At 47.5% G+C, this 19,270-nt stretch overlaps 1 protein-coding gene across 7 annotated transcripts in view; it reads right to left on the bottom strand.

Annotated features, from left to right (window-relative positions):
• The window catches only part of FAM120A (family with sequence similarity 120A), a 102,636-nt gene that overhangs the window by 16,778 nt on the left and 66,588 nt on the right, over positions 1 to 19,270 (bottom strand). For 6 of the 7 annotated variants that reach the window (XM_036260271.1, XM_036260276.1, XM_036260274.1 and 3 more), the window contains 2 exons: positions 9,124 to 9,373; positions 2,118 to 2,232 (listed from right to left, as the gene is read on the bottom strand). In XM_036260271.1, coding sequence (XP_036116164.1) covers positions 2,118 to 2,232; positions 9,124 to 9,373 — 365 coding nt within the window. Of the gene's footprint in view, positions 1 to 762; positions 811 to 2,117; positions 2,233 to 9,123; positions 9,374 to 19,270 lie in introns of those variants that run through there. The other variant, XM_036260278.1, reaches the window with a different exon arrangement.

Raw genomic sequence — 19,270 nt, forward strand, 5'->3', positions numbered from 1 at the left:
AAACTGTCAAAATTAGGTCTTCTCTTTCTTTTCTTCTTTATTCTCAAAGAACAGAGACAGAAGTAGGAGAAGAAAAACAGGGTCTGGGCAATCCACAAACTGGATAACAGCCCCTAAAACAACACCAAATATCAAGAGTTGACTATATCCCACACAGTGAAAGGTATTTTATAGGAAAGCATCATCACTGATTCTGATATATCAAAGCAACTTTTAATGGTTAAGTGAAAAAAGTTTTAAAATTTACTTTTCTATCACTGAATTTTGGGACCCACTCTCAGCTTTAGGAATTTTTGTAGCATTTAAATAAGGATTATTCCTATTATTCCTATCAGTTCTCAGTGTGATAGTTGAGAGGATCATCAATCTTAAAAATCCAACTACCTCTACCCCCGAGGAAAGCTGCTGTTTTCTCTTCCGGTTCCTTCAGAATCCATGCTCGTGAACGGGGCACTGACGTGCAGGCTGCCCTTGGTGAAGGGAACACAGACCTCCAGCCCAGAAGACAGCGGACAGGGTGGGCCTGAAACACCTGCACTTTCTAGCACAGCTCTAGAAACGCCCAGCTTTAGATGAAGAATCAGGAGAAAACCATGAAAGCACTAAGACTTCAAAAGAACCAAAATGAAAGCTTAGAGTGTGACTGTCTTTCAAAAGTTATATCCTATGTGTTGATCCAAAAATGAAAAGGATATGGGAGAAAAGATGAACTTGAAGTAAAAGCAACTTGATGGTGAAAGGCTTGGTGGGCATACCTGATACCTGGCGGTCTGATTTTCAGAACTGGGATGTCAATACTGATGTAATAATCTAAATAAGAGAAACAGGAGTAGAGGTAGAGGGATGGCACCACACTCTAGTCAAAGTATTACAACACCCCTGAGCAGCCTGGCGATGAAGAGGTGGTGATGGCACCACACGCTAGGACACAGGAGGCAGGGCCTGTGCTTAGTGCCAGCCTCTCAGGGGACACCCGGCCAAATATTCTAGAACAAAAACTTAAATTCGAAACCATTAAAAATAATAATAATTTCTGTCTAGCAATCAGAGAAGCTTCATCTACAAAGTAAAGAATACAATTTGAGGTAGATTCTGCTAAGGTTTATTGTCTTATTTAGCTTGTTTCAAAGTCATCAGAGCCTAGGTGACCACAAATGACACGGGCTCCCCACAGTCCAGGGTCACTCAACACCAAATTACTAAATTTAACTCAATAATTTAGGGGAAACCAGAAATTTATTGACCCCAACTGTAGAATACTGAAATCGATAAAGTAAGCCTCAAATCCCTCTCTAGGGAAAGAACGCCTTCACAAAGAACAGCGAAAAGATCTAAACGTGAAGGCGAATTCTTCTAAAGAGAGTACTTAACTACAAATCAAATTTTGTGAAATAAATAAACAAACAAATAAATAACCAGCAGCAAAGAAAAAAACCAAAACCCTATGCATTAAAAAGAAAAGGCGATTCACTAATTTAGCTAACTCTGAAAAGTCTTGAACTTTCTAAAATTTAGTGTAGAAATTAGAAAGCAAGTATAGCCATGCGAACACAGCAGCTAATAAAAGTGCACTGAAAAGATAAGCACACTGAAAAATCAGGTGACAACGTGGAGAAAATTAATATTGTTAAAACAAAGAAAAGGAATTACCAGAAGGGAAAATTAAAAGGAATACGATGTTAAATGCTGACTATAAGGGCACAGGAATGATGGTACAACGTTGTTCTTCAAGTGGCTTTTTAAAAGGGATTTACAATACTAGGAGGACAAAGACTATTTTTTTTCTTTTTTTTAGAGAAAACGAATGTTGTAATTAGGAACAACAGAGCGAAATAAGAAAAAGATCCTGGCCAGATGTTAGGAAATTCTTAGGACCAAGCCCTCCCAGGGTTTGGGATCCCCACCTGAAATACAAGGCAAGTTTATTTCCTGATGTGAAAAACAAGAATAAAACACCCACTGGAAAACAAGGGAAAGAAACTCCCTCTGCCCTGAAGGCTCTCAAGTTCTCATCCTGAGCATTACTAGTTTGGTGTGCTGAGCAGCTGCCAGGTGAGGTGAGCTGTCCCTTGAGCTCCAGAGCTAGGCTCCAGGACAAGGAAGAAGATGTCAGTTACCTTGAGCTCCTGCAGCTGATCAGGCTCGTAGAGTTTGGGGGACAACGCCTGAGCCAGGAACGCATCCAGCTCCTGACGACGCAGTATCCGTGCCCCAGGCCACTGCACCATATACCTGCAGGGTGGATGGACAGAAGGCCTGCAGTTAGGAGCAGCCGTCACCAGTCACATGCGTAACAGTGTTCAGGTTCGAAGGAGACTCAGGTGACACATGAAAAGAGGCTTATATTGATTTCTTACCCAGCTTTTCTATTTTCAGTGATATGCCAATTACAAAAATCTAATCACCTGGCCAAACAGCACAGTGAATGTATATACACTGCAAACCAACTGGTTTGTGATTTCTGATACTTGGCTTTTGTGAAGTGTTTAAATCCTGACAACACACTATATATACCACATTTATATAATTTAGCTATTTTAATTCAAGACAGGAGACTCAGGAGGCAGACCCTAGGTCCAAATAAGACAGATGATCCTCTTGATAAAAAGCGTGTCTTGTGTGAGCCACCTGCACAAGGGGCTCCACCGGGGCCGGTGGATGGACAGCGACGAGGTGGGAAGGGAGCCCAGGACAAGAAGGGAGACATAGTCTTCAGAACAAGCCTCCAGTCCCAGGACCACAGGCTTACTGGGGGCCACCCTGGCGTGCGCGGTGGATGGGAACCGATTTCTAAGCAGATGGCTTCCACTGTACTACCTGCTTGAGCGCGCCATGCGTCCACGGTACCTTTTCCCACCAATCCTCTTCCCCCTGTTCACCTGGCCATGCGCACAGCCCAGAGCTGACAACCCTGGGGCACTAAGCAAAGGCACAACCACAGACAGTGTTTGGGTGAGAGCATGAGGGGCTAAGCACTAAGAACTTGGTTGCAAGTCCTGTTCAAGTATGACAGTTCCTAATTCTCTGCATCCAGCAAACTTGAAAGATGACCTAGTCAGGGTGCCAGCTGATCACTAAAAATAACTCCTGGTGATAGATTTCTACCTGCAGGCACATGTCTGCGTGGCCCGCTCACAAAACCTTTCCAGTCCCACCCGCTGAGGGGCTTACATGTATATACACAGCCGATGGACAGACACTAGTGTGGAAGGTGGTGAGGGGGTCAAATGGGGGAAAATAAAGGAGACATAACACTTTCAACAATGAAGACAAATTTTAAAAAAGAAGTATATTAGGCAGGATAGCTAATTTCAGAGGCACAATTTAATGAAAACAGGTTAAATAAAAAAATTTAAGTCAACAAAAACAAGAATCAGTTGGTGCCAAGCACTATCTCTTCTTTATAATAATTAATATTCATCCACAGGAACATGAACCAATGGGAGAGGGAGGAGGTCCACTGAGCTGAGAAAGAGAAGTACTGTCAATAAAATGCCACACTGCTCACCAGGTGCCGGCACTGGTCTGAACATCATACCCACTGGCTTCCCACGTGGCCACCGACACTCGGAGGAGGAGCCGTCCCTGTCCCATCTGAGAGATGGAGAATGGAAGCATGGAGCGTATACACTTCGTGGTAAAATTATGTAGCCTTAGTAGAAAATGATTTTCAAGGTAAAAAAATAATAATTGTAAAATCTCTGTGGTGTTCAGATTCAATCAGGTATTTTAAAAGACTGATGTACAAGTTTTTTTTCATTAAATTGTCAATATTTGCAGTGACAAAAATAACATCCTTTGCAACGGTGAGTTTTAATGAGGTGGATGGACAGGGACGAAGTGGAAGGGAGCCCGGGGCAGGAATGAAAGCTGCAGTCTCGGGATAAGCCTCCAGTCCCAGGACCACAGAAAAAGAAACAGCAAATATGGAGAAAGTCCCTCCACTTTAGCCTGAAAAAAATGACCGTGGAAAGAACTAAGTACAACACAGTGTTCTTTGCCTAAGTGTCCAAGTTATACATCCCTTTTATTTCTTATGTTTTAAAAACTGTGATAAAACAAACATAAACTTCCCGTTTGAACCGTTGGAAGAGGCCAGCGCGGCGCCGTCAGCTCAGTGTCGAGCAGCCGCCCCCCGCCCAGCCCACAGCTCCTTTCACCTGCGCGCCCACGAGACCCTAACTCGCCCCACTCCCGGCCCCTGCTGAGCGCGCACTTTAAAAAATGATGAAGTGGAAAAATAATGTCTTGGGGGCAGGCTGGTTTTCTCAAGATCTGCCCTGGTGTTCCTGGCAGCAAAGACGCCCAGTACCCAAACCGCAACAAACCGTCTGTCTGGCTGGAATACCTGCTGTTCCTCCCTGTCACACTATCCCAGAGTGACCACCCACTTCTTTCTCATGTCAGTCCCGGGACAGCCTCTCTGGAGGAGTATGGAGCGCACAGAGATGTGCAGGCACGTGCACACAGCTTCCCTACCATGAACACGATGGCTCAGACGACCCTGGCAGGGCTGGCACGCGCCCCTCGGTCATCTCCTATGTTCACACTACTCCCAGCTGCTGCCTTCCCATGGCGCAGCTTTCTCTGGACTCTCTCCATGCCTTCTCCGAGGACCTCACGCTTCCTGCATCCACAGTTCCCTTCTCCCACTCCTCTCGCTGCCCTTGAGAAGTGTGGGTGCGGGCGGAAGCAGGGCCCCGCACCTCCTGGGAGCAGTGCCGTCTGCCTCTGCTGGTAGAGAGGGAGCTGCACCTGCTGGGTCTCAGATGCTGGAACAGGCTCCACCAGTTCTCCTGAGTCCTTCCTGTTTGGGGCTCCAGTCCTCCACCCCCATATTTTACTTATTGACTTTGCTTCTTATAAGACACAACCCAGTCTGTCCCCTCAGGAGAACATGCGCTCTCCTGGGTAAGGACCTCACCTATTTTCTGGGCTGCACCCCAGGAAAGGCCACCTCTGTTCTGCTCTGAACACTTGCTAACCCTCATGCTGACCTCTGCTCAGACACTGGCCCCTCCTGGTCTCTGCTGTAAGGATTCCAGGGATTCACCTGACATCACATTCGGACATATGTCACACATGGGTGCCGACACCACCAGTGAAAGCATGGAGAAGACCGCCACCTCCTTGCTGGGGCACACCCACTCCAGACGCAGAAATGGAATCTCTCCCTGAAGGAACATGGGCAAACCGAGACTGAGAAGCAGCTCTCAGAGGTTGACAAACCGCAGCTGGGGGCTGCCACCTGTGTGTCAACACTGTCTCAATTTGTTTCTGTGTGTGAGTGTGTAAGAGGACTGTCTGCAGATCCCAGGTATGCACAAAACTAGGGCTCCCTCTCCAGAAACATCTCTGCATCACCCCAGAGAAAGACAAGAAGCAGTCAAGATGGGAGAAGACAGGGCAACTGAATGCGAGCATGAGCCAGGATTTTCTGTTGCTAATCAAAGATGTTATTAGAACAAATGGCAAAATATGAGTGAGATCTGTACATAAGGTGTATCAGTATTATTTTTCTGACTTTGATAATGTCCTTGGTTTTTTAGAAAACACAAAACGAAGAGCTTAGGGCAAAGTGGCATTATACCCACAGCTTACATTCAAGGGATTGAGGACAAATGGGAAGAAAAAGCACCTGCAGCAGAACATAAGTGTGTGGAGAATCTGGTGAAGGACAGCCACAAGCTTGGTATTCATCTCAGTTTCTTCCAGTTTGAAATCACACACACACACACACACACACACTAGATCGAAGAAAGGAAAGAAGTCTTTGCAGATGAGAGCCTGGCCTTGAAATCTCTGACCTCTGTCCCACCCCAGCTATCAAGGAGAAGGGTCAGGCTGCAGGGCCTCACCCTCTGTCCCCTGCACCACAGCCTCAGCCTGACCTGGGCAGTCCCCCTCCTGTTACACAGCTGCAGTTCCTCCAGAGAATGCCCACTGGGCTGCCAGCCCCACCCACAGCCTATTCCCATGGGCTCTTTGCTACTAATCCTGTTACCAACCCTGGTACTTGTCTTCATTTCGCCCCCTCCCATGCCCCCTACACTCTTCACCCCAAGACTTCGGACCTCCTACTCAGCCCATCCCCATGTTCTTGGCAGGTTACATCCACTGACCAAACAGAAGCCATGCAGGGTCTCTTCGTTCACCTGCTATCCTGGGACCCCAAGCACAGAAGGTAGAATGGATTCTCTTAGTGGAACTGGACCAACCCGTTTGCAGTGTCCTAGCCCAAGATATGGGGCTTGTCCCGAGAGGCACCATCCCTCATCTCTCCAAGCCCTCGCCTCCTCACACTGCTCCTCCCCAAGATCTGTGACCGTCTTTCCAGGGAGAAGCGTCCTCGTCACAGGCACCCACTCCGCACACATGCAGTCTCTTCACACCAAGCACAGTACCTGGCTTCTGCCCGAGCCCGGGGCTTGCACTGCGCTTGCTGTGGCTTCTTACTGACACACATGACAGAGGAAGTTGTTCGCTCAGATCCAAGATTACTAGTTCATTTATGAGCCTTTTCAAGGTCTAAAATAAGTACTTCTTAATAAACAACCATACATACATAAAAATAATAAACACTGTCTTAAAAACAGGAACCAGGCCAGTCCTGAAACCTAGGAAAACTGATGAAGGCCTTTCCTGCGGTAATGGCAGAGGAAAGTCCAGGAGGACCAAGACACGTGTAAAGAAGACTGAGACCAGGTCCAAGCAGCGGTGACCCACATGGCTGAATGCACAAACAGGCACGACACGAAGGCGTCTCCGCCCCAGGGGCACAAAACGATGTGAGAGCTGCACCCCAACAGCAGCAGCTTGTCCTCCTCTCATGCATGGCCACCTGAGTCCCAGGGCAGCCCCACCAGTCCGGTCCAGGGGGCTCCTCAGGCAGGTGCATGGTGCATAGTAGGTTGCCTCACTAGATGAAAGGCCACACATCATTTTAAACTTGAAAGAGAAACAGAAAGTAACCCAATTCATTATTGCTAATTTGATTTTATAGCACTCCAAGTCTTAATCTTAAATCTTTGGCTAATATAAGGTAGTTTTTATGGATAAAAACTGGTCTATAAATGAATTTTCCATCGGAGGAAACCAGAAGATTCAAAAACCAAATAAAGAACTAGTCTTTCTCACTAGCTCATTCTCAATGGAGACAAAGATAAGAAACTGGGCTCATTTTAGTCAGCCTCAATTCAATTAAGGAAAGGCTTCTAGTAAGTTATTGGCCTTAAAGTCTGAATTTAAGAAACTTCAGGAAGTAAGCAGCTACTAAAGCCTCAGTCAAGCACGTGAGACCCAGTAAGGGGCCTGGGGAGGACACATGGGGCTAGGGCAGGTTAGGGTCTGGATGACAGCTGACCCCAGGCTTTTGCTGTCTCTCAGTGTCAGAGGCCAACCTGGGGAGAGAGAGCTAAAGTAGGCAGGCTGGAGGTGCCTGTGGGCTGTGCGCCCGTGAGCATGCTGGGAGGGCCTGGTGTCCCACATCATCCCCACCACCAGCAACCAGAGACCTCTGCAGAGAAGTCAGGAAGTGCTCATACACTGACAAAGACAAGTGTGGAGGGCTAGACTGACAAGGACCCACTAGTCCAAAAGGTGACAAGGTACCAAATTAAAAGATGATGCGTGGATGAAAAGCCACTGAAGGCTGTTTCAAACGCCCCCTGTGAAATATATGTCAGTTACAAAGGGAGTAGAGCACCCGCTGGAGATGTCCCGCAGATGCCCCCTCTGCCACGAGGCCAGTGCAGACGCAGAGCCTGGCGAGACCATGAAGAGCAGAGGGATGGCACGCCTCTCCACCAGCCTCTGCCCTCCAGGAACCAATGGAACTTCACAAAGAGAGGGTCTAAAATGAAGACAGAAATAGAGTGTGGTTGTTGACTGGTCCCAAAGGAAGTATTATGATTATATAAGTGTGTCTAAGTTTGTTAGAAAATCACACTCAACTATCTGGGTAAAAATAAAGCTCTTAGAAGCATACTTGCAACTTTTTCTGAGTTTGAAATTGGTTAAACAAACAAACAAAGAAAGCAAAACCCCCCAAAAAACAAATGAATCTGACTCAGGTATGCATGCCAACTCAAACTGACACCAAACAGTGTCTACACAGGCATTCACGGCCCGTCAGCTGAGAGGGCCCGGAACCACAGTGCCCAGACCCGGGTTTCAATCGCTCTCTCCAAGGAGAGGAGCTGGCCCGAGTGGCAGGTTCCAGGGCAGGAAGATGCACACGAGCCTGAGCATCACATGGCACCAAACAGCAAGAACATACTGGGGTACAAAGGACACAGGAGCTCACTGAATGAGCTCCCATGCCTGAGCTGAACAATCTGAGCAATTGAATAAACAGGGATACTACATCAGGTTATAATGCTAGGAACATACCAGCTAACCACAAGTGTGTAATGATCTATGTACGGTGAAACAAATGAGAGGAAAAGAAGAGACCTGTGACAGAACAATCCCAAATGATGTGAACAAATTTTAACAAAATGCGGCTCCTCTAGAATACCACCCCCCACCCCGCTGCTTCACACACACGTCTCTGAGAGGCGTTTGGACAGGCACCCACCGGAGGACATGCATCCACCGGAGGACAGGGACCCGCCGGAGGACATGCACCCGCTGGAGGACAGGGACCCGCCGGAGGACATGCACCCGCCGGAGGACATGCATCCACCGGAGGACAGGGACCCGCCGGAGGACATGCACCCGCTGGAGGACAGGGACCCGCCGGAGGACATGCATCCGCCGGAGGACAGGGACCTGCCGGAGGACATGCATCCGCCGGAGGACAGGGACCTGCCGGAGGACATGCACCCACCGGAGGACAGGGACCCGCGGGAGGACATGCACCCGCCGAAGGACAGGGACCCGCCGAAGGACAGGGACCCGCCGGAGGACATGCATCCGCCGGAGGACAGGGACCTGCCGGAGGACATGCACCCACCGGAGGACAGGAACCCGCGGGAGGACATGCACCCGCCGAAGGACATGCACCCGCCGAAGGACAGGGACCCGCCGGAGGACAGGGACCCGCCGGAGGACAGGGACCCGCCGGAGGACAGGGACCCGCTGGAGGACAAGCACTGGCTGCAGCAGCTGCGCAGCACCTACCGTAGGACACAGCACAGCACCGTGAGATGAGTGGGCACGCTGGCTGGGTTGAGCATGGCTGGGGTGTCTGACCTCATGCAGGCCAGGAAAGCCCTCATCCTGCGGTTCTTGTCCTCCACTGCCTTCCCCAGCCAGAGCCTCTTCAGGTTGGGGCAGGTCCACTCCCTGAAGGCAAGAGCTTCCACCAGTTCCGGGGTTTGCGGGGATTTCCCTTTGTAAGCTGCCCACTCTTTAATGATCACGGGTGAAACTGCAAGAAGGAAATCAGAAGAGAACCATTTATGCCCGTCTCAGCTCCTTTCAGCTGAACAAAAACAAACTGCTCTAGTAATTACAGCCTGAAGAGGTCGTATCATGTAACGATACATCCTCTAGTTAGCAAGCCGCTAGTCATCAGACCTCACGTCTGAGAGATTTGTTCTTACTCTATGTACTTTAATCACTCATTTATATTTTTAGTGAAGTCACCAATAAATTTCTTCTCAATCAAATCATCACTCGATGTCCCCATGTAACTAATATATATAAATACAAAATGTTAGGTAAAATTTGTTTTAATTAAAAAAACCATTAATAGTTTTATCAATAACAACTGGTATAATTCACAGAAGTATGTGATTATCATGGAAGTCCATGGAAAATCCAGTTTAGATAGCTAACCTTTTTCTACATAGATAAATACTTCTATTAATTAGATTTGAGAAAGATTTGAGAAATTGCATTTGGTAGCCACTTTACTTAAGGATCTCTTACTTTAACAAACAGAACAAAATTAAACTCTATTTTAAGGATTAACAAGGGCAAACTGCTAGGCAGCAAGACCTCGAAAACCCAGTGAGGCTGCGAGAAGCGACAGCCCATGCTATGAAAGCAGAGGTGACGCCAACACTTAGTAATTCTAGTCAGCAAGACTGAAGACAAAAGTGTAAAATGCCCCATTTCACCTCAAAAAAGGCAAGAAGTTCTAAGTTGACATAATACAAAACAATGGCTTTTACCCACAGTTGTTTTATCACTGTTAGTGTCACAAATGTGCACATTCTCCCACACAATTTCCAAATAAAGGAAAGGAAAACTATGATGGGGGAATACAGCGAAGACTGGGCCTACTGCAGAGAAGTGTTATAATTCCATACCAGCTGAACTAACCTCTCAACCTGGTGGTAAATGTGCATGTGCACTGCGTAACGAATACGCCGCATCAGAGAAGCAGAGCCCCTGAGCTACAGCAGCCAATATGGAAGCCAGGTTGCCACTATGATTCCCTCTAATGAGATCGTTCACACCTCACTTCTTCCCAAGTAACAGTACCCCACCATGGCTCATTTTCCCTCAAGTAATGTCTGTAGCAGCTGAGAGACCAAGGAACCCCAATCCTGATGAAGTTAAATAGTTAATGGGTCATCTCTAGCTGCACCCCAAGTCTAAACAGAGTAAGGTGAGAAATAATCTCTTCAAAGGTCAGGAAGAACACCAGGAGTCAGGTACTCGGACACACCCAGTGTGTGACCAACGGGGGCCACCCTCGTGCAGGAACCTTGAACAAGAGACAGGGGTGCAAGTCAAGGTAGTTCCAGAAAATCTTCCTCTTACAAAAGAATTCCTGTTTTGTCCCTTTTATTTACATTTTAATATCTTCATGTTTAAATGTTAAAACTTCAAACACTTAAAATGCTTACTTTAAAGCCCATCAAGCCGAAACAGAGATATACATGTAGGTTAAAGTTCACGCATCTTGTGTCATCAGTATTTTCAGGTGAGCCCCCACCACCCTGCAGACCCTGTCCTCGGACTCACAATCTAGCCACCCCCTCCCACCTGCAGAGTGTGGCCCTATAACATGAGCCATCAACCAGTTTCGATCAGGTTACACCACAAAATTCATTTTCCTGCACCCCAAAAAGCACAAATCTATTTCTAAGTAACACCTTCATTTTGGTGGCAAAGATCTGATTTAAAGTAATTTATTAGATTTTCTCTTGGTTGTAGAACTAGCTTCTAGGTTCTCTCACTCCTCTCCTAAAACACACACACACACACACACACACACACACACACACACACAAGCATGAATTTCCTGAATCTTAATAAAAACCTCAGATTACAGTTAGAAGTCTCCACTGAGTTTTCTCAAGAGGCATCCTCATTGAATCTATCTCCATCCACTGACTTCTTTCCTTTTTGTCAGCGTTGTTCTTGCCTCTACTAATTTTTTTTAGCATCATTTTATTATTTTATGTCTTGTTTGCATTCTAGAAATGAATTTTTGCTGGAGGATGTTCATTCTCAAGTTCAGAATGCTTAGTCCTGTACATACTTCATGCTCCAAGGTCCTACATCAAAGGTAAGTGGCAGCAGGAAATGCCTTTTGGTGGCCGTTCCACATGAGACCTACCTGAGACTGCCCTGGACAGCTAGCCAGAGCCCCGAGGGAGCAGAGTGCCAGAACTGACGTGGCATGAAGCTGTGTGCTGACCCTACACGCTCTGCAATGGCTACACATGAGCCTCTACACACTAGCGCCCAGGCCCCCCAGCTATGCTTGTGAAAAGCCTGCCCAGTCCTGGTGGGAAACACAGCCAGGCCCACCAGGAGCACAGGATGGGACAGGGGCCTGAGACTGCAGCTGGGAGGAAGGGATCAGATGTATTCACTTCCTCTCACTCTTTTAAGCATTTTTTGTTGCCTTGCTGCACTATTCATGACAAGAATGGCTTAAATATAATTTAGGCAATCCATACCTTTATCAGACAAAATAAGTGTGCAGTAACACAAAGCTCTATTCCACAGCAAAGCTGTTCCTGGCTTGCTTTATTTTTAACGTGTGCATCTGTTTCTAAACAACTGAACATTTGGAAATCTTTTAAGTAGACCAGCACTTAAGAGCTGTGGAGCCTTTGTCCAATTACCCAATAAATACCCAATAAATTAAATGACCTCCTATTATGTACTAGACAGGGCTGAAACACCGGTGAGGCAGTGAGGTGGCCAGGGTTGGGGCACCAACTCCCACGTGCCCATATGAGAATGAGGGTTTCCTTAAATTCTGAGCTGGGCCCCTCACCGGCTTCCTCGCCACCCCACCCTCAGTCCTGGAACCAGGTATGACAAAGGGGCCCACAACCCATTCTGCAACATGATCCTAATGAGGACATACAAAAGTACCTTACACCTTTGTTATATGGTTATAACGGACTCATTACATCAGAGTTAGTGCTTTAGATTAGTGTTTTATTAATGAATTCCACAGAACATCCCATTTTGGGCTGACTTGTGGCAGCCTCTGCTTTAAAGCTCCTACCACGGGGTGGCTGGCACACACAGCACCTCCTTTCTGGCTCCTGGCCTCTCCCTGAGTCACTGCTTGGGAATGAGGGCTCGGCCTCTGAGATGCAGCTCCCAGGAACGAGCAGATGCAAAGGAGCCAGCTAACAAGTCATCTGGGTTCATATTTCTGCAAAACCACTTGTTATGTAGGGATTATCCTGACAGAATGGGGCAATTGGATTTCAAGAACACCCTGAACACATTTCAAGAACATCTGGGCCCCAGCCAAGAGTGTGAAACCATCCCTGTGATGGCATCACTTTAGAAAGACAGGTTCACGCTGCCGTTAAAGCAGAGTAGCTGGCTGCCGCTGGCCATGAAAAACCTTGTGTTATCACAAACCTTCATCTTGTCTCATCTGACAACTGGGAGAAGTAGCCTATGTAAGACAATGTTAGACCGTCTTCCTTACCTTACACTAAACTAAATTTTTACATTCACAACAACTCCAGAGCATCAGTTTTCTTGCTACCAGAGGCTACATTTACAATGTACTTTCTAGAAAGTACCTCTTCCAAATACAATTTCAGTAGACAACACACGATTATACTTAAGCTCTCAGTAAAAACCTAATGTTTACCTCCAGACAGTAATTATCTTCTACCCTGGAAGACTGTTATGATGCTGATTTTGAGATCCATCCCAGACCAGAAGTGATGAGTATGTATGAGTATGTTTCATTTTGTAAGCCAATTCCAGCTGACTGGCAGTGGCTGCCTACAGTGCCACGTGATGAAGTACATAGACTCAGTGCCAGGACACCGTGATCGACACCAGTGCCTGCTCAGGGCTAAGGAGTGCCCGCTGGGGCATGCATGCGTGTCTACAGATGAGAGGAAGCGGAAGGGGCCAGACAACTTCCAAGACGGGCCAACTGGATCTTTGGTCTGTATCTGTGTGCGTGCACACATGGATGTGTCTGTGCGCGCATGTGTGTATTTGGGGAGGAGTATTTCACTTGCTGAGCTTTCCTGGGGTTGTGGTAAAAAACCCACAGTACACAAAGAAACAGAAATAAAACTCCAGTCCCTTCACATCAGGGCAGAAACATCGATGCACTGACAAGCCGGCTCCTCCTCCCCTAAGGGGAACTGCCAGCTAGTTTCCAGCAGCCTGTGTGTGGGCAGAGGTCCAGTTGGCTTCGCACGGCCTCACGCTGACAGCGCAGATGTGCACACCCTCCATGACTCTCAGGGGTGAAAGGCTGTGAGTTTTTCCCTTTAGGCTTTTTATGTTTGAGGCTAAGGGCTGCCCTCTGTCCACAAAAATATACATCTTCAGTAGGCCATCGGGTACAGGGAAGAGCATGGTGTTGTAGACACACAGCAAATGCTATTCTATCCTTCACTTTCCCTATTAACATCATTGCTAGTATACTACAAACTCAAGTTCAAGGACCTCTGACGTAAATATTGATACAAGACTGCCCTCTGGGCCAGGCCGCCCTCCTATGTCTGGAGCTCGGCTGCTCAGTCTGAGGAAGGGGCAGTTCTCTAATGCTACTCCTAGAAAGCTTTATAGAATAAAGACCTTCAGATTAATAGATGAAAGCAGTCTTCATAAAACCATGGGAAAATGTTTATGATAACCAAATTCACATATATTAAACCAGCACACGAATACAGGTCATATTAAAGTATTTTGTTTTGTAATATAATCCATAGTGAACAAATTAAAAAAATTTTTTATCCTCACCTGAGGATATTTTTCTACTTATCTTCAGATAAAGTGGGAAGGAGGGAGGGGGAGAGAGAAACATTGATGAGAGACAGACACTTCGACTGGTTGCCTCCTACATGACCCCAAACAGGGCAGGGGACAAATCGCAACTGAGGTACGTGCCCTTGACCAGAATCGAACCCACAACTCTTTGGTCCTTGGGCCGACGCTCTAACCGCTGAGCCAAACTGGCCAGGGCTTAATTATTTTTAATAGCAGTTTCAATTATTTGACACAAACAAAATTTTCAAAGCAAATTGGACCAGGAAAACTCAATGTTCCTTATGGCTTTCATGGGGAAACCCTTTAAAAAACAGTACTTACAGTATATAAACTGCTTCTATAAACTATTTCTATAACTTCATCTCATGTTTATAATTTATTTCATTTACTGTCTACACGCCTGTTTCTTTTACTTACTTAACTTTAAGGTACTGGGGAAACTTGTTATAGGAAAGAGGCCAAGGGCCTGAGCCCTTTCTTCTGGCCCCTCCCATTCCCCTGGGGAGTGCGCCAGGGAGCCCGTGCCCAGGGAGCCCGTGCCCAGCGGCTGAGGCTGCCCCAGGGAAAAGAGTCTCGGAGGCGCCAAGGCCACGGCTGCCTCCGGCAGGAGCCGGTCTCTGAAGCAGCTCCCAGGACTGATCTCACACACAGAAGGCCTGAGGCCAGGGCTGCTGGGACCAATGCCTGCCTCCAGACCCAGCCTTCACCCGAGCAGCTACAGAAACAGCTCCCTGGTCCCAACTCCTCCTAAAGCAGCTGCTATGCCACCACCCAGCACATCTGGGCAAATTCGCGTATGTGGGTCAGTAGTCTTCTGCTGGCCCCACAAGTGGGACGTGAAGTTCTACAACGTGTCTCCAGTAGCATACTGTCATCACAGACACGTATTCTGAAGTACTTCTTAAAAGCAGTATCATAGAACCTAGAGACAGACAGAGAGCAATAGAAAATAAACTGCCAGCATGTGATCAGATATGATTGTCAAAGGCTATACTTTTTTTAAGGACCTGATTATAGATATCCTACTTTATCCATATAGTTACTTTAAAATAAAATGTCGACAAATCACATAAAAATTCATTGTAGATATTGATCAATTTATCATAATGGATACATGTCTTAAATCTAGGGAGAGTTGAATATTTTCAAACAACTCTTTGGACTCAATATGCCCCCTGACTAGTTCTGACTACAACCCTCTCAAGAAATTCCTGTCAGTGACCACACCACAACACCCATCTGCACGAACAGCACTCTTTTATTGTTGTTAATCCACACCCGAGAATACTTTTCCATTGATTCTTAGAGAGAGTGGAAGGGAGGGAGGGGGCAGAGAGCGAAAATGAGAGAAACACCGACGCAAGAGAGACTCGTGGATTGGTTGCCTCCTGCACAGACCCCGACTGGGGCCTGGGATCAAACCTGCAATCCAGGTACGTGCCCTTGACTGGAATTGAACTCGCAACCCTTTAGTGTGCAGGCCAACACTCTAACCACTAAGCCAAACTGGCTAGGGTGCATGAACAGCACTCCGAGGCTGTGTTCTATCAGAACCCTCACATTCAAAAGTGGCTGCATCACCCACTTGAGTAGGCAACTCACTGGAACCCTCAAAGCGTGGTTTTAGTTTCCATACCACCAAAGTGGACGGCAAAGCCAGCAGGTATTTAAGGAGCAAATATGTCCCAAGACCCCACAGTATACTTTCACATGGTTCATGAATCTTCTGCAAAGTGCCACTGACTTCATTTCGTCTACATGTGGTCTAAGAATGATCAGAGGTAAAATAAGATGTCAGCACTTTTGAAATCTTGTCAACCAAGAACTCCCAAGAACCTATTCAAGGCCAACCTCTTTCCAGCATGACCAGACATTGTCCTTTTCCTATCTCATCCAGAGCGTCAAGAAGCCACGATGTTTTCTCCTTAAGAACATAAACTGTGTAGTCCCCTAGATGTTCCAAGCACGGACACCTAAAGCTGTGCCAGCTTCAGAATCAGAGTTTAGTCTAGCTGGAATCTCATGAGGAGCCCTAGGAAGTAATCTTCTTTTTTAAAAAAAGTTTTTAGTGATTTTTTAGAGAGAGAGAAACATTGATGTGAGAGAGATACATCCAATCAGCTGCCACCTGCACGCCCCCTACTGGGAATTGAGCCCGAAACCCAGATATGTGTCCTGACCGGGAATTGAACCGGGACCTCTCAGTCCTGGGGCCAACGCTCCATCCACTGAGCCGCACCAGCCAGGCCAGGAAACCATCTCAATACACTGCTACCGAGGATGCACAGTGGCACAGTGCATGGGTTTAGTCTGAGTGAGTTGTGAGCATTTAAGCCCAATTATCACAGAAGATTCAAAGGACAAAATGCAGCACCGTGGAGACCTGGCCTTCCAGTCAGTGAGGTCGGCGGATGTGTGCTGCTGTACACAAACCCTTTCTGCAGGCTGCTTCCCCCTCATTAACACGGCCAATGCACGAGAAGTTCAACTTCATCAGCTCCACCAAAACACCAAGATTCTGAAGCCACTTATTGACGGTCTCACCCACCAAAATGACAAGCTAATTAAGGTCTCTCAACTTGCAAATTTAGAGGTCAAATTTACACAGCTTCCTTGTAACAGCACTTTAATAATATATTCCTCCAGACAACACATAAGTCCTAGAGGCTGACTCAGTTTTGTCTAGGCAGCGGGCATCTGAGTAACCCTTCCCTTCCCCTTTCAAGGTTGTATTTCTGCTTCAGTTCAGCCCCAGTCCCAGTTCAGCCCATCTTTTTAAAGAGAAATAACACTGTTATCCAACCTTCAATGGTTCCTCCTTGCCGACAGAAAAGTCAAGGCCCACGTTCCCAAGTCACCTGAGCAGAAGAGACTGCACTGTTCAGCGCAGCCTTCCCCCGACCCCCGTGACTATGCTCTCGGGCACAAGTGTCCTCTACACGCTGCACTAGGGTCTCCATTCCAACAAGCCATGTAACCACATCAGTTATTCATTCATTTTATTTCTGGTAGACAATAAGAGAGGGAAACACAGCAATTAACAGAAATACATCCTATGTGCCATTTGAGAAGTGCTGAATGTCAGACCACACAATTGTGCAGTAGTAGTCCTGGTCCAGCCCCATGATGGAGAAGCTCTTCATCCCAGTGTCACCCCGAAGTCCAGTCCCCTTTCCTTGTAACAGCTGGCTCCCTTTTCCAAACCAAACCAGACATATCTCCAGTCTGGTTCTTGCCTTCACCAAGAAAGGTGGCCCGAGTACAGACTCCATCCTCCCTCCCACCTAACTCTAACATCACTCCTCCTCTTCCAGATTTGTGTTCTCTCTGATAAATTCACCTTCCTTTCCCTTCTCAATACCTTCCATTTGCCAAAATTAGCACAGCAATAACAAATGAGTCCATCTCCTGCCCTTAGAAACAAATCAGAGGACTCGGGTGGGGAATGGAAGCAAGAAGGAAAGGAAAGAGAGACTCCTGCTGAGCTGTCTCTGAAGCTAAGGCCCTTGCACTCACCTCTGCCACGTCTGATGCGGAATACTGGTGCCTTCCACTTCCTTCGTGTCCCCCTGTGCCTGTGCCTCTCCCACCCGATCCAGAGCCTCACAGAGCCCACCTGAGTCATCCCGACCATACCACCCTTCCCCCTTCTTCCCTGATCACTCCATTCCCATGCCCTCCAGCCCCAGCCAGAGCTGCAGCCTGCTACCAGCAAGGTGACCCTGACGTTTCTCCTTGTTGCGTCCTGCTGTGTGGGCTGCACACTCAGCCCTTCACCACGATCTGCCCATCTCTTGCTTCTGCTAAGAAGATGCCAGCCCATTTAGTGAATACCCACCCCTGCCCTTTGCTTCCCACGCTGTCTGCTAACAGGACAGCCTCTCTCAGGCCAGCAGGACACCTGCACCAGGCACAAATACTGACAAAGAGGGAGGGAGTGTGCTGCATGTCACCAGCTGTGCACACCATAGTGTTTTAAACTGCAGAACAGCAGCAGGGCAGAAGAGATGAAGAATTACTTCCTGAGAGTGCCTACAGCAAACCTTCGACCAAGAACTTCCTGAACTGGAGGGGCAAGGACAAAGCAGACTCACAGGACACACGCTGTCCACTGCTGAAGGCATGAACAGAGCATACCACCCACATTCAGGCAGCTGTGAACACTGCAAAGGGGAGCTGGCCTGGGATTCACCCGAGGGCCTTAGGTTGTAATCACTGAGAACTCCCAAGGCGTTGGTTGGTTGCATAAAGAACTATGTTTCTGGAACTTATATAAATAAAGCCAGAATGGTGGTATGGTGCTGAGGACACTGCAGGAAGTGGGCTGCCCAGGACCCTGCAGCACATGCATCTAGGCCCAGCAGAGAAGCAAGGGGCCATGGAGCTCAGCCACTCGGGGCAGCAGAGAACCAAAGGGGGGGAGGGGTGTCACAGCTGCGGAGCCAAGGTGGCCTGGGTAGGCCAGCATGAAAAACTGACCAACCCTGTGCAAAATAAGAAAGGTCCTCCTTTTCTGAGCAAATAAATTACTGTGTGAGGAAAGAAGTGAGAGTACGTACATCAGGAACACACCGGGCCCCTAAAGACACACGTTCACCGGCGCCTCCTGCCCTGGCCTAGGCAGCAGAAGCACCCGCCAGAGGCGGCCCTGCGGGGTCGGCACCACCCTTCCAGCTCCAGCTACAAAAACAGCTCAGTACAACTCAGTACAGCTGTCCTCGAGCAAGGGTGGAGACACACAGAGGCTTCATTTTAAAGGCTTATAAAAATCCTAATTTGTTATAGTCATCAGAAACAAAACTTAATCTACGAAACTGAGTTTTCAGCATCGCTAGAATCCCTGTGGTGTGGAATTCCGAAGGTAAGCCCCACTCATACACTCGCCTCGAGCTGGTCAGCTTCACCCGTCGGCCAGGCCTGCACTGACCTGCCCCACGCAGGTGATCTGTCTCTACTTATCCTTAGGAGGATGAGATAGTAGTCTATAGCTTCCACAGGTCATAATATTCTTATTTCAGACTCAAAGTTTTGGGAACATTTCTATATTTCCAACTAAACATACAGTGACTTTTGTATTCCTTAATTAGTAGATAATGTT

Source organism: Molossus molossus, unplaced genomic scaffold (assembly GCF_014108415.1).
Source record: "Molossus molossus isolate mMolMol1 unplaced genomic scaffold, mMolMol1.p scaffold_m16_p_14, whole genome shotgun sequence".
Classification (NCBI taxonomy): Eukaryota; Metazoa; Chordata; class Mammalia; order Chiroptera; family Molossidae; genus Molossus; species Molossus molossus.